At 41.4% G+C, this 26,396-nt stretch overlaps 1 protein-coding gene across 1 annotated transcript in view; it reads right to left on the bottom strand.

Moving 5' to 3' along the window:
* The window catches only part of LOC124722465 (E3 ubiquitin-protein ligase Hakai), a 204,897-nt gene that overhangs the window by 69,359 nt on the left and 109,142 nt on the right, over positions 1-26,396 (bottom strand). Inside the window, exons 3-4 of the mRNA XM_047247622.1 lie at positions 14,859-14,965; positions 4,729-4,882 (exon numbers count right to left, since the gene is read on the bottom strand). Coding sequence (XP_047103578.1) covers positions 4,729-4,882; positions 14,859-14,965 — 261 coding nt within the window. The remainder of the gene's footprint in view (positions 1-4,728; positions 4,883-14,858; positions 14,966-26,396) is intronic.

Here is a 26,396-nt window from a genome sequence, read left to right as displayed (position 1 = left end):
TCTCTATTTGGTCACTGATTCACTTATTCTGCAATTAAACACAACAGAGCAGCACTAGTTTCATAAATTCTGAAAAAGGCCTATAGCTTGCGTCTAATAAGAGAAATTCAATTAAATAACCTCGTTTTCTTTTCACGTGGGCTCAGTCACGTTCAGTACGTGACTGTTGTAGATCTGAAGCTAGGTATGTACCCCACAGTTTCTGGTCACAGTATGTCGTAAGTTAATTTCTACCATTGCTTGTCATTTTCCCACTGACAAACGCAGCGAGGAAGAAATTATTACATGTTAAGCCTCTGTACTTGCCCCTCACACCCATATTACGCCATTATGGTCCTCAGGCTGCATGAAGGCTAGAGGCTGCAGAATCGTTCTGCAGTCTGCGACAAATGTAGAGTCTGGTAGTGGTACAAGGTACTTTCCGCCATGCACCATACGGTGACTGTCGGAGTATGTATGTAGATATGTGTGTGCAGGGAGTGGAGAAAAATATGGAAACACCACGAACACAAAACATTACCATGCATAATACGGTATAGGGAAACCGTTGGCGTTCAAAACAGATTCCAGTCGTCTCGGACTGGATAAGTACACGTCCTATAGGGTTTTCAAGGGAATCTTATACCATACTTTCTGCAAAATAGTAGCAGGTTCACGTAACGATCATACTGGTGGATAGCAATCACGAACCATTCTCTCCAAAGCAGATCACAAAGGCCCAATAATATTGAGATCTGATGACTATGGCGGCCTGGGAGATGCGACGATTAATCCTCATTCTCACAAACCCAGTAATGGAAAAAGCAAACTGTGTAATTGGGGACTGGCCGGAGTGGCCGTGCGGTTCTAGGCGCTACAGTCGAACCACGAGACCACTACGGTCGCAGGTTCGAATCCTGCCTCCGGCATGGATGTGTGTGATGTCCTTAGGTTAGTTAGGTTTAAGTAGTTCTAAGTTCTAGGGGACTGATGACCTCAGAAGTTGAGTCCCATAGTGCTCAGAGCCATTTGAACGACATTGTTATTGGGGGCTCTGAGGTCTTGGAACAAAGCCTTGCCATTGGGGGACAAACACTGTATCACAGGATGGACCCGAACAATACAGTGGTCACATAATCCTTGGTAGTAATGCGAACTTGCAGATTAACCATGCGCTCATGGAATGGCACGATACGGCCACCAGAATCATCACAGAACTGCCGCCATGTTTCACTCTTGGGACGTGAACTGTGGCAGAAACAGTGTGATAAAAAGACACGTCCGACCAAAGGACATTCTTCCTTTGGTCGACAGTCCAGGTTTTATGACTTCGTCACCCTGTTTTCCTGTTACGAGCGTTTGCGTCACTGATGACCAGTTTTGTAATTCCAGCTCCCCCTGCAATTCCCTGCTTTTGGAGCTGCCTTTGTGCTGTTTTTGGTGTTGTCAGCGTTCGCAAGTGTGACATTCAGTTCTACAGTGACTTTTCCATTTACCGTCCTCCTATTCTTCGTCACAATCCTCATCAATGAGCATCCATCACTATCACTCTGCACACACTTTCGTGCTCGATGTGACTTACAAGGCAACGGTCGAATCTTTACTCTGGAAGTATACACTGAAAGAAACAGAGTGTCAAAATTTTAGCTGTTAAGACGCAGTACAAGTATTTTTTGAAAAAGTTAAAATCGCCAAATTCGTAGCTATCCAGGCGGCCGGCGTAATGTACACCCCTATTGTAGCTGTAGCACGCGGTGCATGCGGAACACGTCAGGGACACATCCGTGATTGACGGCACATTGGTAAACATATAACACGCCACAACGTGATCGTTATTTGTAAAAGAAATTTCAGTTTACATTGATAGTTTAATTGACACAGTTGTTAACAGATATTATTTGCTCGAATTTGCAGCTCATTTAATATCCATATCAGCAGTTCTCTCTCCAATATCGCTAAGTTTTAAAAATGGACGAAAAACTGAATTAATTTCCATTGTAGTTTCTTTGTATATGCTTTCTAAATGGTTCAAATGGCTCTAAGCTGTATGGTAATTAACATCTGAGGTCATCAGTCCCTGAGACTTAGAAATACTTAAACCTAACTAACCTAAGGACATCACACACATCCATGCCCGAGGCAGGATTCGAACCTGCGACCGTAGCAGCAGCGCGGTTCCAAACTGAGGCCCCTAGAACCGCTCGGTCACAGAGGCCGGCTATGTTTTCTAAAAGCATCTTTCTTTGCGTAGGTTCCTGAGTTTCACAGTATTAAGGTATCCAATTAATGTTGTCATCTTCGTATGAAAAAATGAGAAGAACGTGGTATGCAACTGAAATCACCTACTTTATTTGTTAATTTCTTGGACATTTATTCGAATAATGTCGACATTTCGTTAGAAATTGCGGAAACATTGGAAGAAAGAGGAAGTAACTCTGAAGAATGTACGAATTGTGGTTCGAACAGTCATTATTGTGCTAATCAAAGTACGGGGCAGAAATACAGTACCTATCTAGTCCATAGAATACATGGAGAGCAGGAGTTTTTCAGTAACAAAGAAAAGCCTGTAAATTTTTTTGGTCAAACGATGGAGGGAGAACATGCGTAATGTTAAGCTGTCTGCAAAGCCGGTTACGTTCCGAAAAATCTGAACGTGAATTGTATATATGGGAGAAAGACTTGAACGCAGTACGAAATAGGCACAAAATGAAACTCCCGAAAGTGTGAAAGAAAAACTATTCGAAAGACTTAGAACTGCTCTTGAGAGTCAATGCACCATTACGGAGGGAAATCTACGACACTAGGGCCTCTGAATTGCAAAGGAGCTGGACATTACTGATTTCCTGGTTCTTCAACCTGGTGAAACATGTTCAGGAAATTTCGTAAAACTGCAACGTTTACTTCAAATAAAGGAGTATCATTAATAGGTAGGACTCTGGACCAGTCTCCAGCGTCTTGTTATCTGTTAAAATTCTGTATAGAAAGCCAGCCTGACAGGTTTTGAGCAAGAGCTGCATGCAAACCGCATTATATCATTTTGAGCGAAAAAGGCAGTTGCTTGTGTAGTCGATGAATGCTGTGACACATTCGCATACAACAATTCCAATGGTAAGTATCAGTCGATAACGATTACCGCTACTTTATATCTGTCTTCAGGAACACCAAGGCAGATTAGAGCTAAAAATTAAAAAAAGGACCGTCTAATCTCACAAATGTTGTAATCGACGTAGCAAAATCTGAAATAATGGGAGAGAATATTTTTCAGTACTACATCCGAAATGTCTTCTTACGAGTTGCAGAAAATAATGTATTACTTTCACTGGACTCTCGGTCTGAACATAAAAACACCTCTGTCTTTAGGAGAAGACTGAATGATTGTTAATATAATTTGGATTTCACCAAGAATTAATAGTATGTATCAGCCAGTCAATGAAGAAACTTTTCAACAGTGTAAAGCACTTTCCAGCAATCTATCAGAGAAAAAAATTTGCGAAAGCTCTTTTTCATTTCAAGTTTATCAACGTAACAATATTGTTAAACTTCAGTCATTTGTGCATCGTCAGTTTGCATCATAACTCCCTCCGAATTTGATCATGTATGACTGGTATGCAACACAATATTTAGATGAACGGTCACGACCATTTCTTATCCCCATCCAAATTCTGTCTGAATAAAACTATAACTTATTGTGAAACGCCTGAATGCACAAATCTTTATATCAAGTGTACCTTGTGTAAGGAAAACGTTTGTTTTCGTCATCCAATACACACGTCGCATTTTTGTGATGACTACGGGAAATAAGCAAGGAAATGTTCCATTGTCAGTAATAAACGCATTATTCAAAGATTATTGTAAGAACCACGCTAAAAGAATTTTTACAAAATGTTTCACTCTATCAAATGAAAGGCCCAATTGATGGAAGACGTGTGTAATGTAATATGATATACGCCTTGATTTTGTTTCCTCTTCCAGTCATTTGTGTAACAATTACATCGGCAACAGTTTAGCTGTCTATATGAACTGCAAGTCATTCAAAATATTAACGATTTGAGACATTTCTGGTATGGTTTAAGTACGTACAATTAGCATGTGCGCACTGTCGACTTCGCGTTATGCCGTGCAATGTTCTCTTGTCATCGCTCTGTCTTCTTATTCGGCGGGTCGCGCGCTAGGCAAGAATGGCTGTAAAAACCATTGTTATATGGGAAGACTGAGTAACTTTAAATTTCTTATAATAATACTTTCCGCGCGCCTTGAAACCTAAAATTTTTACAGAGTATTTGTTTCTGTGCATTCTTCCTGAGTGAAAAATTTCAGAGTAGGCTTCGACATGTCGAACTGGACCATTCCCTGGTTAGGTAATGATATTCTTCCGCTATCCCTGTTCACAACATAAATACTCCATGTGATGCCTCTAGAAACACCAGACGGCTATCTCGGTTACGGAAGCACCCACCACACTAGTACCATTGATCTGCCCACATTCGAATTCACTTGGCTCCAACATAACGCACTCGTGACTACACATAACACTGTTCTGACCGAGGCGTCACCAAGTGTCACTTGAAGCGTATTGAAGACGCCATGCGTGGTCAAATACAACGGCATAACTTGCAGGCTTGGCTAGCATCCGCGTTCAAGCGTGCATTTCTCGCGGTGTTTCCGTATTTTTGAACAACCTCTGTAAATGAATGGCGTTTTCAAGTGGCGGAAGGCTGATGCTGGGACTAAAGCTAGTGCTGGCTTTACCTGAGGACCTGGTTGGTGCAGACGATGACGGGCTGCTGGCTGCTGTCGACGCTGTCCTTCACCTGCAGCACGCAGTGCACCCACAGCCAGTCGCCGGCGCGCCGCTGCAGCCGCAGCAGCAGGATGCACGACCGGTCCTGCTCCGACTGCGTGACTGCCGACACAACGCTACGCGTCACACACCACCACTCCCACCCTCCGTCCATACTTAGCTATTTGTGTCAGGCCCAAAGTCATATCTTCGTAAACCGATTTTACACTTATTAAAACACTACACATTAACTGAAAACATGTTATGTGTTTTACACATACCGACTTAAGATGCTCAATAGAGTGAACTTCATATATCTTACTTTATTGATGGAATAATATAGAGCACAGGCTCATCTCTAATCGCATCCTATACATGTAGTTTATTTAGCACATGTCGAAGACATTTGCTGCTAACATTCATGTAATTATCCAAATGGCAATGGCAATCAGCATTATTCGTAAGTTGGCAATGACGATGTGCTTTACATCCATATATTATTACTATTAATATTACTATTTTAACACACGCGCCAAAGACATTTGCCGATAACATTTTATGTTACTATACAGCTGCACAACACCAAAATTCATATGCCGAGTACTATTGCCATACAATAGGATCATTATATGAATGTTATTAATAAATGTCTTTGCCATCAGCTAAAATAACCATATATACAATTTTAAAAATATGTATAAGGTGTAATATGTTGAATACACAGGGTGTTCGTGTTAACTTGAGACAGTAAATATCTCCAAAACGATGCATCGATCGCAAAAAAATAAAAGGTTTAGGTGTAAAGTTAATATTAGTCAGGGGAACATCTGCCTGTTGTACAACTGGGCCCATCCTTACAACCTCAACCATGCGGGGGGGGGGGGGGGGTCAACTTTGTATTTTCAAATGGGAATCTACCCATTGTTATAGCATATTCGGATTCTACGCCACAAAATACGTACGTTTTACTGAAACAATTGTTTTCCATTAGTGGTACATAGCGCTGTTACTGACAAACGTCAAATGTGACTGTTTTTGCAATTAAGAACCGACACATTTGATTGTACATTTCATCATGATGTAAATGTAAACGTTTGTTTTCTAACGCTTTATATTTGTGTTCGAAATTTACTTTAGTGTTGCAAATTTGATTGTACATTACAATATGATTAACCACTTCGGTGCCTCGTTAGAAACTATGTGATCTGAGAACAACGACGTGGATGTAGCAGTTTTCTCCTGCCGTCGCAATGCTTGATATCGCTGACTCCCCGTGCCTCTCACAATTGAAGTGTTTGATTTCGGTGAGTCCCCTTGCGTCTCCATATGGCGGGGCTAGATTTCGCAGAGTGTCCTTGACTGGTGGCCCTGTCACTATCACTTCATGGCTATTTCGCATTACTACAATGCATTGCAGTGCTAGTGATTCGTATTCCGCCGGTAGATGTGCAGCGGCCAGCGCCAGCGTTACAGCGATTAGATACACCGAAATCAGTCAACTCGATGACGGGGTTCAAGGACGACCATCGAAATCAAGTATTCCGATAATTTGGGGACCCATCACAATCAACCCAGCAGGGGACAGAAAACTGTGTTATTGTACAGGTGGCTTTTTGCCAGAAATGTTAATGTGTAGCCATATCATTTCCACTGTACAGTCATATTTATAACACTCAAGTAACGTTTGAACATCCATATGAGCCGTGAGAGCACAAAGGCTTACATTTACATCTTAAACGAAGTATCAAATTCATCCGTTCTTAATTTCAAAAGCAGGCACACTTGTATTTGTCGATTACATCGCCATCTACCACGAATGGGAAACATTGGTTAGAGTAAACAGAACGCATTTTTGGTGTAGGAACTGAATATGCAATAAAAAGAGGGGGGGCCTTCCTATTTGAAAATACAAAATTGACTCTTCCCACGCAGGAGGGATGTTTAGGAGGAGGCTAGTTGTAGCATAGACAGATAGAGGTCCCCTTTACCAATTTCAAATTTTCACCTAAGACATTTTTCGTCTAATGCGTCGTTTCCAAGGCAGTTAGTTGCCTCAAGTTAAAACAAGCACCCTGTACATGGGATGCCGCTGAAGATAGTTATTTGTCCAACACTAGTCCAGCAATAACATAAAAATCAATGAATACGCACTACTGGGCAGTTTGCTTTATTGCATACAAAATAACAGGACATGTTTTCAATATCTTCAGTCTGCAGAGAAACACAGGAACAAGCTTACACATTAATGTGAAAGCCATAAGCTATAAACCGTCTGATGATTATTTAACACGGAACAGTGACAGCAGCCATTGTTGATAATGGCTTAAAAATGCTGGTTAGGCGTTAACACGGTGGTATTTTTTCCCAGCAGTCCTTAGTAAATACTACATACATTCTTATATTTCTCTGTAAATGTTAATGTTGAAACAAACAGTGTTCCCAGTGTGTCATATTCAATCTTGCAGTACATACATTTGTCAAACTTATGTTGACTGCTAACAGGAGACAGCGCGTTATGTGGAGGAAGTTGGCTCCGCCCAGTGCATAGACTTCCATAAGGAGACTATATAACATTCTCTGCCTTCTTAACGGAATTCTGGAACTACCCCTGAAAACATGTGCTTCGTAACGAACAGACTGAGATAACGATACCCGAGGCGTCTGAGGAAGAAACTGACACCACAGTACAGCATTCCCTACATCGAAGCTACTGCAGTCCTTCGAACAATTTTGTTATTGTTGGATCTGTAAGATTGTTAGGCGCAAGAGATTATCTATCCCAAGCCTTCCAGCTTCTATGAGCTCAGTTCTTGAGAACCAAGCGACCTACAAAAGTTCAACAAATAGTAACTACCACTCTCGGTACGTTGCCATTAGTAACGATTCGTCAGACGAATTATATCTGTTTAAAATCACCAGTAATAGTAACACCAACAGCGACAGAACTAAGATATAATGCAGACAAAAACCAACAAAAACGAAAATGTGGAAGAAGAGAATTTTAAAAACGTTTGATGGTTGCTTAGTGAGTAAAGGAGAGATGCATGCTGGTAGTGGTTATCAGAGACAGAAAATCAAACAAATTGGTCAGTGAACAATCTGGAGCGCCAGACGTAATGAAACCGAACTGAATGCGGGCAGGACGTTTAGGTAAGCAGAATGATGGTATACTGGCACCAGAGTACACTTAGATAGGTTCATAAATTTCTTAACAGAATTCCTAAATGGTCTTTATAAGGATACTGTAATAGAAGCAACTATTTTAGAATTAACAGGAGAAGGTGAGTCTGTTCGACCTCGAGTTTAAGAGTTTACAGTTATTGTTGGGACTTACATTCCCGATCAAGATCCACAAGCGATGGGGGCAATCTATAAAGTGCTGCTGAGTGGGTATGAGATAGTCAAGTCTTCGATATAGAACAATGTTGCTAACTAAGAGGCGTGTGCACCAACATTTTGTTTACATTTACTCCTGCAGGGAAAACAAAAAAGTTGTTAACTACTATGTAAAATTATATTAGAATAGGTTTTTAAATATTGTCTTATATAAATGGTATATTGTACAAATAATGTAGAAATGTTACGGTTTTATGCCGCAGAAAGGTTTATTTCATTTCCTTGTACAAGAAAAGACTCCAGTTGATAATGTGGAAACACGAGAAAATTAGCCAGTATTGAATAAAACGTGTATGTACGAGAAAAAAACAAATGCTTCGTCTTGTCAAGGCCCACACATTGCTACATCAATAACAGTAACGAAAACTCTCAGTGTAGTTTGCAGCAGTATTTTACATGATCGTATTTTCAGTTACGTTTTTTATTGTATTTTCAGTAACTATTACTGCCAGTAGTATTTTCATATGGGATTACTACATCATTATTAATGTTTTGAGACATTTTAATTTTTTAATGTTATCCGGATGACGTATTTGGTATGCACTATATCTGTGATATTCGCTTTTACCCAAAGATTGAAACTCAGCTTGATGTAATCATATGATAACAGCTGTAACAGTAGCAGCAAACACAGTCATAACAACTGAAGAAAATTTACATGAAGTAATAACACAGTTTGCTTCCACCAAAAGGTAACCTGAGCCCCATTGATTGTATTCCTTTCAAAGATTTCTCATATCACCAAAGTGAAGAATTACATGTATTTCCTGCAACCGATAATACGAATCACTATAAATCATATCTTTGTTAACAGCTTGTTCCAAGCTACAATTCGTTACATTAATATTTAAAACATTCTTATTCGCGTATTCTGTTATATCTCATTAAAACGGCACCACAGTTATCACAACAACCACAATTTATTTTAATTTAGTTCATGTTTTTATAATCACGTAAATGTTTTTATACCTGTTGTATGGATAAGCTCTTGTTTCTCGAAAGCCGGCCGAAGTGGACGTGCGGTTAAAGGCGCTGCAGTCTGGAACCGCAAGACCGCTACGGTCGCAGGTTCGAATCCTGCCTCGGGCATGGATGTTTGTGATGTCCTTAGGTTAGTTAGGTTTAACTAGTTCTAAGTTCTAGGGGACTAATGACCTCAGCAGTTGAGTCCCATAGTGCTCAGAGCCATTTGAACCATTTTTTTTTTTTTTTTGTTTCTTGAAACGCATTACTTTATTTTTCTGATTGTTGTCTATATTTGCAATTATTTTTTCAGGAAATATACTTTAACACATAGTATCCGTAATGTTTTAAAGGGAAAACAAGTGGTAACATTAAAATACGTCCAGCATATTCAAAAGTCTGCTGTAACTATAATATGAAGTCTACATCAAACGATAAATATAGAGGTGCTAAGCTGTAAGTGCGTTTAGTAGACCAGAATCTCTTTGGTTTTCTGGACTCTTCACGCGAACGTCTTGGCACGCTCTCTTAGGGAAGATGGAAACATTTACTTCGGCAATTTTTTTCAAGCCTGTGCAATCAAATATTGCGAAATCTGTCGTGTCTGAGAATAAACAGGAATAACCGGACATATACGAAGACATCAAATAGCATTGCCATTGAACAGTCAGGCTTGTAGTGTCTAGTAATTGTTTGAATTTTTACTCTACCTATATTGCTCCACAAATGAAGAATGAGAACAAAGAATGAGTGTGCACTGATCCCGGATGCGTTCGCTGTACGCCAGTCCTCGCGTATTATCAAGAAAGGACGTAGGAAGGCAACCCATCTAGGTGCGTGGTTGCATGCAGTAATAAGGCTTACTGTTTTACATTAAGATGTGTCATTGTGCCGAGAGGTGACTATTTTAGTTCGCAGTCATTCAGTTGTTGGTTTTAGAGGACTGTCTGTCGGCTTAGTTCGTATACTTAGATCCTTTGTTAGGCAATCTGCGTGTAATTACTCCTTCAACAGCATCCCAGTTCCGCCAACTAGCTGGAACTAGTTGGTACATTCCGTAACCTATGGTTACATCTTCGATTAGGATCGACAACGGTGGTATTTAGTATTTTGCAACGTAACATTTAAAGCAATTACTACTTGCAAATAATAGTATCGCTCTGACGGCACTGCAGAACGCACTCGTCACAACTCATCGAAGGTGTAAGATGCTTTGGTCTCTTGCTTACAGGTAGCCGCGATTTTTGTGAAAGAGTGTGCGCGCGCAGATAGGTACCCTTTGCTATAACTGGGTCACAGTCTGATTCACGCCGATCAATTTCATGGGCCAATGCTTCCCGTTGAATGGCTCAGTATTTCTATTAAAGGAGTGCAGGCACACGCCATTCAAGCTTGTGAGCCAGTGAGATTAATTCGCGACCATAACTGTAACCAGAATCCCTTCAAAACATTTAGCTGCGTCCATTTCTTCTGAGGAGTGTTTATTTACCCCGAAAACGTATATCCATAGATCACGATTCACGCATTACACTGCGGATACAATCCCAATGAGAATCAAATACAACCGGGTGCTGCGATATCGTTTCAAATTTAATAAATAGTTTTTGCTGTCTTGCTATCAACACGCGCATTTCTTTCTTTCGTAATGGTAATTGGAGAAAAGGCCGACGCTAGAGTTTCTCTCTACATTGACGTGATTAATACGACATTTACATCAGAAATACTGTTACAGCGAATAACGCAGCACTCTTGTTTGTGAGACTGGAGGTTAAACGGATCCGGCTTGAAGCAGAGCGCCAGACAACCAGGGTGGGGTTCTAAGGTCCACGGCAAGGCAAATGCCATAAACATTCCCGATCTTAGACTCAGAAAACACGATGTAGACAGATGACACACACAACATACCACCATTTGGTCAACAGACTACTGTGGGAAAAGGAAGGGCGTCCAACTGCTGAATGGCATAAAACGCTTACCAAAACGAATAGGCACTGTCTCGGCAAGGCAAGATCTGAATAAACAGAAGAGCAATTTGATATTTACAATTATAAGCAGAGGAGATGGCTTGTGATTCTTGCTATACAAACTCCATGTTTCTTATTTTTTTTCTGGTTTATTGTCCGATAACCTTATACCCCTAATAAGAACACATGGGTTATTTACATTTTATGGAGTGGACAGCTGTTAATGTTGCCTCTTTGGTGTTTTTAATCACCCCTGAGGCTGCAAATACACGGAGTCCACTCCAGTGGATACTTCCTACTGGTGCTGTGCCTCCATGCATTTTCAGCCTCAGGACTGATTAAAAGCGCCAAAGAAGCGACATTAAGAGCTGTCGGCTGCAGTGGACAACTATACCACATGGTTAATGAGCATTCGACGTAATTCATCTTCTGAACTGTCTGCGATCCGGTGTGCTCTTTGAGCGCGTTTTTTAACGTATTCTTTGATGACTACTGAATTTTTACCATTATTCACGCTTGTAAGTATTGGAAAGGAAACATTTTCAACATCAGGGTAAGTTTCCTGCTAGTATCTGCAGGAGTCACGTTGACACTCATGCCCGTACTATCCTCAGGACACTGGAGCGAACGAAATGTGATACTCGGACAAATCTTCTCAACTGCTCCGTTTCTTTCAGTGCCTTTGTGGTTCGGTATGGACTCAACAGAATAGACGGTGCATAAAAACAAAAAAACTCTCCACATACAAAACCGGCAAGGGAAGAAAGTATCATTCTGTTAAGTAACAATTCAATGAGCAAGCAGACCCAACTGAAAGGGGTTACCAGAATGGACAAAATGTACTACCATGTATTGGCCGTTTGAGGTTATCAGTTAGCTGTTGAGAAGAAATCTACTTGTCAGTGGGTGAATGAGTCGCCGGAGGCTCGAAATCAGCAACAGCAGTTTATTCCTACGTTCTGCCACAGTCGGCGTCTTTCCACTTACGCAGCTGGAGGGAGGCCGCTTTGTCATTTAAAGTACAGGTTTATAACACATGAATTGCTCAGGGTGCGTTACTTGTGACGTACTAAATTCAGTACGTCAGCTTTTATTTCAGCCTAGTTTCTATTCCAAAGCGACAGTAGCCTTAGGTCTAGCTACAGATACAGCCTCTGTTTGAGTTGACAAAGAGGCAATATGAAGTTCGTTAACTGAAACTGCACTTTGTTTTGATGGTCGTTTTCGGAGTTCTGAATATTATTTATGAATGAACATTGTTGCTCCAAAATATAATTCTGTCAAATATGATAGAAAGGATATAGGCAAAGGAAGCTTTTGCGTTTCAGTGTCGGTGACAACGGGTATTATTTTTATAGTGAAGACACTGACTATAATAGTGTCAAGAAAGCTCATTAAGTAATATTCAGTAACATGAATTCAAATTGTTCGACTATGCTGGCTATGGGATCATTCTGTGACAGTGAAATATCGTTTTTGGGAATGTTTTGAGTCGATATTTTGCGCACTGCGTTTTGTTACAGTTAAGCGATATCTTTCTCTCTGTGTGCTGAGATTACCAACTACCCTACTGCGCAAATCATTTAGATTACAATCTAATCCTTTCACAACGGCACCTCTTCACCGAAAAAAAGATAAAATTTAGAATCATCTGTCACATTTCGCAATAGATCAATCACAGATATCAAGAAAACTAGTGGACCGAGAACAGGACCCAGCGGCACAACCCACTTTAGAACACCTATTCACTTTCAAATTTGTTTCCTCTTTCTTGCCACAGAGGAGAAAAGTTCTACTTCCTATTTTCAGCACAAGAAGTAGCTACACTTTTCGTCCTATTATTTGACATAAAAGTTACGTTGTGTATCCATATAGTTCGGCCAATTTTGCCTACTATCTGAGCACAATACAGAACGATGTTACTATTCTTTGAAATCTCATTCAGTTTCCCTTCGTTTAAGGCACGATCTCTCATGTAAGTTCTCTTGCAAGGTCGACAGTAACGTTAAAATCATTTTCGAAAAGGTTTACATATAACAAATGTTATCATGCTTTGAAGATTTTATCGCACGAAAAGTAACCGCAGTTGGCAGTATAGTGTATCGGAGAACAAAGCGAGACTACCAACTGAGAGCTCTCAGCAGACGTATCAAGTTGTGCATGGCCGATACTTTAAGAGCCCTGTCGACGTAAGTCAGTTATTCTGGTCTTCCTGGACACTTATAACCGTGGCTTCAGGTGTCTTTACAGTCTTCTTACGAGTTTCCCAACGCCTTCCTTTTGTTTGAGAGGGACTTCTCGACAAGTTAGGGTCTACGTAGCCCATATCATCGTAATAGCGGGTGAGCTTCCGCTGTGCGGATATTTGTCGCCTTTGCAAGGGGACAGCACCGCTCTGTCGCAAGATTCACGCTTTATGGTCACCAGAGCTCTAAAACTCAGCGGAATTTCGCTTCTGATCCTTTTTCACCAGTTTATGAGCACTTACCGCATATGTTATTTACATGTTTCCGTCAGAAGACTGAACATAAACAGAAGTGATGCCCGTGAGACGGAGCCATGTTTATCTTCCATCCCACTTCACCGCTCTCAGCAGAGTTTATTGCCTTTTATAACTGGTCACTTGTTCGGTTTCACTGCCCCATTAGTAGTATATGATGCGTTCTTTGGAACAACTCGAAGCTTTAGGTAACGGATGGCTCCTTGTTTACACTTCAGGTCACTAACCCATGGCCGTCCACGTGTGACAACATTTGATGATTGACCTTAGTCGGGTAGCTGAATTTCCATTATACTGAAACACCACTGCTAAGACTGGAGAAGGGGATTGTTGCCCCCCCCCCCTCCCTCTTATGTGTACTTCAACGGTCCCTGGGAAGAAGGAAGAATGGCGTAATCACAGACCAAGGGTTGTTTCCAGAGAGAAACCTTCATTCATATTTTCGTCATATTACTGGCATTGTTTATTGGAAACACTGAATGATATTACACTACAACCCTGCATCTCCAATAGATAACGGCAAGTATGGGTAACTATTTTTCCCAAAGCTCATAAACTACTCAAATAAAGGATATTTCTGTTGCAAAAGATGCCCCATTATCTCCATTTAAACTTAGCGCTACCCGTTAATAACTGTGAAAACTGTCCTGTTATTTATTCTTTACAAAATATTTTTCCTTCAAAATTTGTAACAGATCAGAGAAAGTGCTCATCAGTAATGACGTTACTCGGAATGAAAGTGATTTTTTTCTTTTTTCAGTTCTTAATCTCATCCAACTCAATCCTCCGAGCGATGTTAAGAAAATAAGTCGCTTCAAAACAATCGTGCAACCTATAAGCTCACACAGTTCTTCAGGCCGGGACACTCATAAATTCTAATTATTAGAATAGAAGAGACAGAGAAGATTCAAAGTGCCACAGACGGATCCTGTGCACGCTCCAGTCCAAGACATGCAATGCATGGTCGTCCTTGAGCTAGTTGTTTGTTTCCACCCATCATATCTTGTGGAATGGAACAGCTACGTGCCGTCATTTTTTTACCGGGTTTGTGTGTGTGTGTGTGTGTGTGTGTGTGTGTGTGAGAGAGAGAGAGAGAGAGAGAGAGAGAGAGAGAGGTGTCTTGAGCTTTCCACCTAGGATATGGAATGGAACAGAGAATGAGCTGAGATTAATAACTGTATATTCATGCGAACGGGAACCAACTGACGATGCCAGTAATAAAGAAGTGAAACACACATACTCGAAGACAGAAGCTACTTAGAGTGTGAATACTCACTGAGGCGGTGCTTGGTCTGCGCCTCCCGCATGCAGTCCCAGTGCAGCAGCTGATACCACGACGCTCCCTGCAGCTCGGCGCGTGGGTACCCCAGGTGGAACTCTCCGCTGCAAACCAACAAACCACTAATCGTTACAGGGTCACAAACGCTTTACTCTTTATCATGTCAGAATCTTACTACTTCACCGACAGCATTAAGTTTGGCGACTGCATGATCTATACGAACAGTATGACAATTTGCATCCCTTCACGAAATACTGTACTATTAAATGGTCACATGGTGAAGCGCAAAATTCTGTCCGGTTGGTCGTAGTTTAATATGACGTCGGTACAGAAATTTCGAATATATTAACTGAAATTCAACTTTCAGCAGTTAATTTACTAAGAAAGATCTTGACATGCCTTTTCTGCTTTCCCACAAACGAGTGTAAGAAAGGTTTCTTGTTCCCACTGCAACTAAGCTAATGTTTATTATCTAATGAAATTAATATCTAAGGGACTTAGAATCATTATATATTCTTTCTTCGTGATGATTACTGAGTTCTATATCGTACAACGTCTCCTCAATCAGCTGTCATCGCCGGCCTGTGTGGCTGAGCGGTTCTAGGGGCTTCAGTCTGGAACCGCGCGACCACTACGGTCGCAGGTTCGAATCCTGCCTCTGGCATGGATGTGTGTGACGTCCTTAGGTTAGTTAGGTTTAAGTAGTTCTAAGTTGTAGGAGACTGATGACTTCAGATGTTAAGTCCCATACTGCTCAGAGCCATTTGGACAATTTTTTTTTCAATCGTCAACAAGCAGTAGCTGGTTCTTGTGTCCATGGCCCCATGTAATTACGCAGTTGGGCATAAAAATTCGTGTTTGGAGTGATATCACGAATCCTAGTCGTGAACTGCTGGAAAGTGGCATTACATAGCCCCGAATAAAGTCATTAATCCTGGAAATGCAGAATTAGTTTCTTTAATTTCATTCAGTGTCGTCGAAGTATCGATTTCGGTCCATAATGAGCGTCTTCATATCTGAATAATGTCCCGTTTCCTAAGAATTCAAGATACTAATCCATTTAATATTCGTATAAAATATAAAACAGTCGTATTTAATTGTCCGTGTGGCATATTTAGAGCGAAAATATATATTTACAATATTGTGCCAAGTATGCTTCTAGGACAATCAACTATGATTGTTTTGTATTTCTTATGAATATACAGGGTGACAATTATTGAACTATATGAAATAAAATCGTCACAACGTCTGAACGGTTTGCGCTAGGACTTTCAAACTGCAAGGTTGGCCGCTGGTTATGATGGCAATTAGTATGAGAAGTGTGGTTTGGTTTAGCGAACCAGCCCACTATCATTTGGTGGGTTGGTCAATAAGCAAAATTTTCGCATTTGGGGGACTGAGAATCCCTATTTCGCGATCAAGATGTGATTCATGCAAGACGGAGCTCGACCCCCTCGAAGCAGGAGAGTGTTTGATGTCCTGGAGGAGCACTTTGGGGACCGCATTCTGGCTACGGGGTACCCAGAGGTCAGTGCATGGGCCTCGATTGGCCGCCATGTTTTCTGGATCTGAACACATGAGACTCCTTTTTGTGGGGCCATATTAAAGAAATGGTGTACAGCAATAAGCCAAAAACCATTGCTGAGATGACAACATCCATTCAGGAGGCCATCGACAGCATCGATGTTCCGATACTTCAGCAGGTCATGCAGAATTTCGCTGTTCGTCTGCGCCACATCATTGCTAATGATGGCAGGCATATCGAACATGTCTTAACCCAAGTTCGAATATCTGTAATGACATTTAAATGTTGAATAAAGTGTGTGCATTCCGTAGTTTGCAACTAATTTACCTTTCTTTTCGTGTAGTTCAATAATTGCCACCCTGTAGAATGTACCGGGAATCTAAATTCCTAGGAAACAGAACAGTATACTTTTGTTAATAATTTTGTATGGTTTTTACGATTAATGCATACTTGAGCTTCAACTGTTGCAGACTTTATTACATTTTATACGTACACCAGTGTTCTCGTTTTATATATAAGCGTGTACAATGCCATTCATGTCACCAGCATTTTAGTTGACTTTCGTGGCACATCCTGAGTACGACTGGCTATTTGACAGTTCGTTGTTTGTAACTCATCGTACATATCATATACTTCTAGCAACGTCACTCAGTTTTATTGATTCTGTACCAAAGGTATGTTGTGGCTCTTAAGCTTAACTATTTCACTTTTATTTTAACAAACTTGTTTTATTTCTGCTGTTCAGTCCTTGTTAATTTGTTAGACTCGCAGTGCGAATATGGGGAGGAAAACATTTCTATTCATCTCTTGTAGTGCTGTCTTTATCAGTATTCGTGCACAGTGTTGGAAACGGAACTGACTAAAGGCTATGGTTTCGATGTAGTCAAATGCTTGTCACAACTAGTATAAGTATTGTGTACAGGGTAAATATTTAATTATTTACATTTATGTCCCGTACAATAGTTTATATCTTTCTGTTTTAATTTCTTTGTTTATGAATATTCGGTTGGTTAATTTGTCCATGTATATTTTTCTATAGCCGGCCGGAGTGGCCGAGCTGTTCTTGGCGCTACAGTCTGGAACCACGAGACCGCTACGATCGCAGGTTCGAATCCTGCCTCGGTCATGGATGTGTGTGATGTCCTTAGGTTAGTTAGGTTTAAGTAGTTCTCAGTTCTAGGGGACTGATGACCTCAGAAGTTAAGTCCCGTAGTGCTCAGAGCCATTTTTCTCTATACTTTATTGTCAACATCTATTTTGTTTGGTACTTCTGACATGAATAAAGAAAGAAGGCCGGAATCCATGTTTCAGAATGAGCCAGAAATATATTACTTCGTCTAACAACCAACGTGGATACATACTACGGCACTAGGATTAGAGAAATTCAGGCCTATAGGATGATACAGAAAGTCATTCTTCCCCGGGTACCATTCGTGAATGGAATAGGAATGGTCAGTGGGGCTTGGGAAGGGAATGAGACTGATATACTGTATACCCTCCGCTCCACACGGTACGGTGTACAATCTACAGTTACCACATAGGACAGTGGTCGAATTATTATGCGCAAAAATGGAATTGGCCGGTACACTGGAAGCCAAAAAATTAATCTTCGGTAGGTTACGACGAAAAACACTAAAAAATGGCGTGATGAACATTGTCATCTTTGCAGAGGGAACAATAAATACGGAAAAGTGGATCTGAAGAACTTCAGAAGCGGACCAGGCTAATGTGAACAAAACTCAGAATATTAATTAAAACCAAGGTGCATTTGGAAGGCGAATGGTTTGCTTACTGCAGCGAAATCGTATTTTAAGGGCAAGCCACATCATCGACGGCACAGAAGCTGTCCTCCGCCACGTCTGCAGCGGTACCGCACGCACTGTTGTGACGCCGAGTACCGCCCCGGCCCGACGGAGCGAACCATCTGCCACATACCGAAAACGGCCTCTCTGCATTATTCAAGGCGCCATTTGCCACGTGTACGTGCCGGACGGTTACAAACAGTTCGTCATGTTGAGCTGTCGCATGACTCACGGCCTGCGCAGTGCCACCGAGAGCCGCTATGTGCTATTTCACGAATTCCGTGATTAATACAACACGGCCGGAGCTGCCGAGAATAAAAATTGCGACAGGGAGAGGAAGCTTACCAAAAAGGGGCAGTCCGCAGCCCGGCTCCGATATACAATGAGCTTCCCGCTCCACATAAGCGGTATTTGCATCGGAATTATGCGCATACCATTAAAGCTACTTCTGGCCGGTGGAAACGTATCCAGGAAAAATCTTAATTTTCGGAGCGGAGGAATTTACGATTAGCGCGAGCGCCCGGTGACAAGACAATGTGACGCGGGCTGTGAGGTAGTCTCTAATCGTGAGGGCTGGTGACTTATTCGGCTGTCATTGCGCTGGCAATTAGGTCGTTTGTAGCCGCAGCTCTCCACGCTTCATTAACTCCCATTGTTCTGCATCTCCCTGAGCACACTTCGCGTAAATCAAGCGTTATTCCTCAAATATTTCGCTGGCGTCATCTTCGGCGTTTGACTGAACGCCCAAAGTGAGCAAGATCGACTAGATGAGCCATCAGAGATGCACATCGTAGGTCCAAAAGTTCCGAGACTGAATTTCTTTCTGGCGTGTAAGAGACGTAAGAGCAGTAACCACGGTGGCAATCTGAACTAACAACTGTAAACAATGTCCATTCCCCAGTAAGCTGTGATCAGGCAGTGTTAAGTAGCGCACAATTTCAGTGGAGCGACGTCTCTAAATAAAGTGTTAAAGATGTTCTCCAGGCTGTTTTCAAGACGAGAAAAGTGTGTGCGAAGTTTTCCTCGCACACCTTGACGCTCGAAAAAAAAAAAAAAAAAAAAAATGACGCGTGGACGTGAACGGCGACTTTTCTGGAAAAAATTATCACGGATGACAAGACTTGGTGTTATCAATACGAACCTACCACAAAACAAAAATGTGTAGAAATTCACATAAATTGTCAACGTTTTGACGCCATTCAAGCCAACGTGATGCACGAGTTGAAAAATCTACCAAACAAGGACTTTTCTCACAGGTTAAAAAGATTGGATGGACATCCTGTACATTTTACTCCAGCGGTGGCAGACTATGTACAATACTTGAAACTTTAAAACGACCATCATAACTTTTCTGTCTCCTTTATTAGTCCAGTTTCGAAATTGTTTGGACTGACGGGTAAGTTTTCCACGGCAAAAACTTGTCACAAATTTCATTCCTTCAGAGCAGCAGTAGCTTAAAATTTCACCTTAGCCGTCACTTTAATCTAAACATGACCAGTTTTTAACGTACGGACTGAACGAACGAAGTCTTTTAATTAATTCAGTCTGTCTCTGGCATTTTTGAATAGACGTCAGAAATAAACATTTTCTTGTTTTCAACAATACGTCTTGTTTGTCACAGGTTTGGAGGAACTGATTCAACAATCAGAAGATGGTTCAAATGGCTCTGAGCGCTATGGGACTTAACATGTGAGGTCATCAGTCCCCTAGAACTTAGAACTACTTAAACCTAACTAACCTAAGGACATCACACACATCCATGCCCGAGGCAAGACTCGAAACTGCGACCGTAGCGGTCACGCGGTTCCAGACTGTAGCGCCTAGAACCGCTCGGCCACATAGGCCTACCAACGAGAAGAAAGTAGGGACACAGTGCTACAACACAACCGCACCTTGCAAGACACTGTGATGAAGTTAAGCCCAACCTTCTAGGTTTTTTTTTTTTTTTTTTTTTTACAGAATAACTTGTTTTTAAGAGTAAACATATTAATGGCTGTAAAACGGAATCGGGTTGAAATAATGACCAGAATGCGTAATAAACAGAGAATGACTACTACTGTCTATGAGTAATGAATTATTACAAGCGCAGACTGATGGCATAGACAAAGAAACGTCTTCGCTCGACTAGCACCAGGCAAGGCGGTGCAGTGGTAAACAACGGGACATATTCGGGTGGATGGCTGTTGAAATCCACATTTGACAGTTCGGTTTCCCTTAATTTCCCGGAATCGCTTAACATAAATGCTGGGATGAAAGGACACTGACGATTTCCGTTGCGCGGGATTAGCCGAGCGGTCTATGGCGCTGCAGTCCTGGACTGTGCAGCTAGTCCCGGCGGAGGTTCAAGTCCTCCCTCTGGCATGGGTGTGTATATTGGTCCTTAGGATAATTTAGGTTAAGTAGTGTGTAAGCTTAGGGACTGATGACCTTAGCAGTTAAGTCCCATAAGTTTTCACACACATTTGAACATTTTTTTGACGATTTCCTTCCTCATCCTCCCGTTATGCCACTCTAACGCACCGAAGAGCTTTCAAAAACGATGTGGAAATGCCATATAACCTTCCTTGGCGTGAGTTTGAAAGAGTTACAGTGGGACAAGAGGGTACTAGGCCATGCAGCGTTATCACAATGCGATTTGACCGCCATCACGTACGAACGGACTTAAGGATCTCCAAACTTGGTGCACAGTAGTGGCCACTGTCCGCTGCGAGCTGGGATGGTGGCTCACACGACGTTGCATCGGCTCCCACTGTTCAGGCAGTGACGGCTAGGAGGTCAAATGTGATGTTGTCTTACATATCCTCACTATCGTGCTAATGCCATCCAGGTAGTTTGTAACTGCTGAGCGACGTAGTGAATAAAAGAAAAGTGCGGAAATGAGGGGAAGAACTGAACAAGTCGCAACATGACGTGCCCGAGGTACAACCTTCCCTTCAAGCAACTCCAAAACCGTATTTCATCAGCATTTCTTTTTCTTTCCTATATTGTACTTTGGGCTGACAGTGTGTAAGGCTACCATTAACGATATCCTTATCAACGATTTACGAGGGGCGTTCGATAAGAAATGCAACACTTTTTTCTGAAAGCGTGTTGGTTTTATTCTGGATTCCACTACGTCATGTTATTCCTCACTCTTTTGGCTACAAAACACTATTTTTCAACATACCCTCCGTTCAATGCGAGAGCCTTACGCCATGTTACAGGGAGGGCCTGTATCCCCACATGGTACCACTCTACTGGTCGATGTCCGAGCCGACGTCTCGCTGTATAAATAACTCCCCCATCTTCCACGTACTGCTTCCCACGGACTGCATCCTTCATTAGGTCACACAAATGGAAGTCGGGAAGTGGGTGATCCGGGATGTAGGGTGGATGAGGAAGAGCACTCCACTGGCATTTTGTGAGCTTCTCTCGGTTGCATGGACTTGTGTGAGACCAAGCGTTGCCATGGAGAAGGAGCAGTTAGTATTTCCTCTTTTTTTTCATTTTTTATTTATTTTTTATTTTTTTTACGACAAACACGCCGATATCCTTTCTTCAGTTTCCTGAGGATAGCACAGTAGAGTTTATGGTTGCACCATAAGGGAGTACATCAAACAGAAAAACCCCTTTGGAGCCCCAGAAGATTGGTGCCGTAACTTTACCGGCAGAGCGTACGGCTTTTAACATTTTCTTCCGAGGAGAGATGGTGTGACGCCACTCCGTGGATTGCCCTTTTTTTCGGTTCGAAGTGACGAACCTATGTTTCATAGCATGTGGCGATCTTCGATAGAAAAACAGTCACGATCAGCCTCGTAACACGCAAGCAATTCCGCAAAGATGGTCCTTCGTTGCTCTTTATGGACTTCGTTAGGCGGAGAGGAACCAGCAGGCACACAATTTCGAGTACTCCAACTGGTGAACGAGTGTGTCAGCACTACCAAAAGAGACTTCCAGTCGTGCAGCGAAGTGTTTGATTGTGATCCGCTGATTACCTCGAGTAAGAGTGTCCGCACGTTCCAATATTGCAGAAGTCACAGCTGTGTGCCGGCGGCCGGCACGCAGATAATCGGACATGTTTGCACGACCTTGTTGCAATGATGACAGACGCCTCGGCCAACGAGTAATGGTGGTTTTGTTCACTGCTAGATCTCCCTAGATATTCTGAAAGTAGCTACGAATAGCTGCGATGCTCTGGTTGTCCTTCGAAAGAAACTGAATGACGGCTGTCTGCTTGGAACGCACCTCGGTTACAGACCCCACTTTAAAGACTATTAGAGCGCCGTCACCTAACGGAACTTCAAGAAACTATAGGGACTGAAACTAAACTATTCCACGATGTCAAATGTGGTGTCACCGCCAGACACCACACTTGCTGGGTGGTAGCCTTTAAATCGGCCGCGGTCCGTTAGTATACGTCGGACCCGCGTGTCGCCACTATCAGTGATTGCAGACCGAGCGCCGCCACACGGCAGGTCTAGAGAGACTTCCTGGCACTCGCCCCAGTTGTACAGCCGACTTTGCTAGCGATGGTTCACTGACAAATTACGCTCTCATTTGCCGAGATGATAGTTAGCATAGCCTTCAGCTACGTCATTTGCCACGACCTATCAAAGCGCCATTACCAGTTACTATTGATGCTGTAAAACATGTACCGTCAAGAGCGATGTTCACCATTTACGGATTAAAGTTAAGTATTCCAACAGCTACGTCCTTTTTTGCTAAAGTCTAACTTCCTTGTCCTGTTCCAGACCTCACGCCAGCCTGCGTGAGCTAAAACGCGTGCCTTTCGGCTTCCTCTGATAGTGGATTGGCTCTCTTGCCAATCCACAACATCAAACTAAAAATTCCACCTTTTTCAACCGAAACTGGCTGAGAAAAACTGTATTGTATTACTTATTGAACAGTGCTTATACCTAGCAGCATGTGCTTGCCGGTGATCCTTACTTTCCAGAATTTTCTGTCATGCGCCTTTTACTGGCGGGCGGTGGATTGTCGTGTCACTTCGACAATGTTTGCAGTAGCGTACGTGAGTCAGAAGTCGTTTTCGATCGAAATCTGCGGAAAGAGTCGCCGAAAATGTGCACGTGAAATTAAAGTGGGAAGTACCTATCAGTAGTGGCGAGGACTATATTTAGACGATATGTAAAGATGAATGAGGAGACGTGAATTACAGAGTGTTTCGAGCCGAACAAAAGTGGATTTACGGGACCAGATGTGACCTTACAAGATTCATGTGAACAGTCAATGTTAACGTATACATCGCCGCGTGGAATAAATTATAGACGAACTAACGAGACTTGTTATCAGGTTTGTACTTCGCTAACACGAATGGACTGTGGCTTCTTCTGAATAAATGTACATTACAAGTGAATTATATCAGTGTGAATGAGTAGAACAGAGGCGTGTTGTATTGTTTGAAGTTCAATAAACCAAGTAAACGGACATCGTCTTCTATTACCGAAGATTATCTCATCCTTTCTTTTACGTGACATTTAATTATGGACACGTCACGAACAGTTACGCGCTCGGTTTATTTTCTTTTTCAGAAGCCGTCTGTTGTAAGTAGTTCCTTTCGAAGGTCCGATCGCCAAACATGAAGAATACGATAATCTTAGCTACAACTTCTAAGGGACAGCCTATAAGTGTTACAGTTACTACTTTTCAGTTGAAATCATTTATCAAATACACAAGAATAGTTTTAAAATTTTGAACGACCCAATATTTACATGTGTACTAAATTATTAAAATTGCAATTGTGCAACGAAAGTTTTTAAAACTGGTTGTTTTTTAAAAACACAAATACTGAGGGCATTTTCTCGCTGAAGTTCACTACACTGTAAGTTCCGCATTATAAAATAATAAACTGGGAGTAAGAAGGAATATTAGGGTTTAACGTCCCATTGACCACCAAGTCATTAGAGACGGAGCACCAACTGGCGAAGGGTAGGGAAGGAAATCAATCGTCTTCTTTTCGAAGGAACCGTCCTGGAATATACCGTAGATGATTTGCGAAACCTCGGAAACACTAAACTTGGATGATTGTTCTGGAATTGGAACCACCGTTCTCTCGAAAACGAGTCCAGCGTGTTACCACTGCACCTCGTTCGGTTTGAACGGGAGGATTAAGTTGTACTGAGGGAAGTAGGGTGATAATTGAGTTGATACTCAGGGGTGTGTAGTGTGAGTAAATAGGTGGCTAGAGACACAGAATTCGAAATAAAGTTTTCTAGGATGATCATTTATACGTTTATGACCTATCCCTTTTTATCGTGTACCTAATCTTTGGCATAAAGTTCAATTCAGTTATACGTATGTTTCCTAAAATTGAGATTTACACGTATGTTGATGTAGTAATACATATTTACCGAGGTCTTGTTCCTAAGTTCAGTGGAATTCAGGCTATGGGGAGCGCGCAGTATGGTCAAAATTTTATTTAAAGATGGATCGTCTAAATTTTGCAGAGAAGTTCAAGTCAGCTGAAGACAAGCTACTTACTACACTTCAGAAAGGCAAAACTCTCGCGCTACAGGTTGTGAAGCAAAACCTTTCCTTAGTCCAAACTATTTCCACGTGCAAACATTGTAGCAGGAACCATAAATTTGACAAATCTATCTCATGTCTCTGATATTTAATGCCCTTTAAAACGAAATTTTAGAGTTCTTAGAACAAGCACTACAATACCTTTCTCAATCTGCAATGAGGGCATATGTAGTGAATAGGAGTTACTACAATAATCTACTTCTTGCGTAATGCAAATAGTTTGGAAGGTAACTACGATACTGTCCAGATAGCATAATTTACAAAGCCATCATACACGAAATAGCATGGAACATGTGTTAAGCATTTTCATTTAAGACGTAACTAAGAATGACGAAGATATATGTCGTGTTTTAGTGTTTCAGGAGAATAAATAGTGGTACTGGAAATCACAAGTTGATCCTACTTCTTTTCTTGTCTAATACTTGACGTGGCATTCGCCTGGACTAGAACTTTAATAACATGAAGAATTTCAAATCACACAGTGGCTGCAATTACTCTGTTAAGTGCATTTATAATAATTGGTTGACTGAGACTGTCCACACAGCGCGGAAAGCCAAGCCTATGACACAGCTACAGCTACCCCGAGACTGTGTTAAATAAACAAAATTTCCAGTTAATAAGTGTTTTCTTCTTACTCAAATGGCTCTAAGCACTATGGGACTTAACTTCTGAGGTCATCAGTCCCCTAGAACTTAGAACTACTTAAACCTAACTAACCTAAGGACATCACACACATCCATGCCCTAGGCAGGATTCGAACCTGCGACCGTAGCGGTCGAGCGGTTCCAGACTGTAGCGCCTAGAACGGCTCAGCCACTCCAGCCGGCTTTTCTTACTCATGAAACGAAAATCAAATAACATCAAAGATGATCTTTCTCCATCACTCAGTTATATTTTACAAACAAATGTATTTTACTGTATTTTCGGGAAAATAAGTCATGAAATCTCATTGTTATGCTATGTTATTCCATTGCTCAAGAAGAATAAATCATAAAATATAAGGTTCCTACATACACACATAACAAACAAATAAATAAATTGTCCTACATAACAATACAAAACGTGTTAAAGCAATAAGAGCACCAATAATTACTCACAGAATGCAACAGAAATGGAGAAGGAAGAGACACTGAAAGCAAATGATTACTATGGAGTAGTAATCTAGTGTCTTGAAAAACACTTAACAACAAGACGGAAAGTATGAGCGTGAGAGAATTTGTCACAGCAACCTATAGAAAAATTTTATTGAAACATTTTCAGCATCTATATCGAACATAACGAAAATTATGATATATTAATCAGAACCAAGATGCAAGAACTATTATCTCCATTAGTCCAACTAGACAAGCTCAAATACTACGCTGTGAGAAGCAAAATTACATATTTCATGTGACCTACCTCACGAGAGGCCATATAGCTGGAACTTCCTCAAAGGAGGCACAAAAGAAAATAGGAAATACTTGAAAGTAAGGAACATAAAAAATATCAGTATATCATATACAGATTTGAGTTAACATTAATTTGCATACATCGACAATATATTTAATCTCTGTATGTTAAACTGTGAAAAATATGCTTATCTCAAACTGTCTACAGACACACGGCAGAATACAAAAAGTATATATTAAATACTATCAGAAAAGAAGTAACGAAAGGTCAACTATTTTTTCCAAGTGAGAGCCTCAT

This window comes from Schistocerca piceifrons, chromosome X, assembly GCF_021461385.2.
Source record: "Schistocerca piceifrons isolate TAMUIC-IGC-003096 chromosome X, iqSchPice1.1, whole genome shotgun sequence".
NCBI lineage: Eukaryota > Metazoa > Arthropoda > Insecta > Orthoptera > Acrididae > Schistocerca > Schistocerca piceifrons.
Note: the sequence above shows the minus strand (reverse complement) of the source record. Positions and strands in the feature narration are given on the sequence as shown.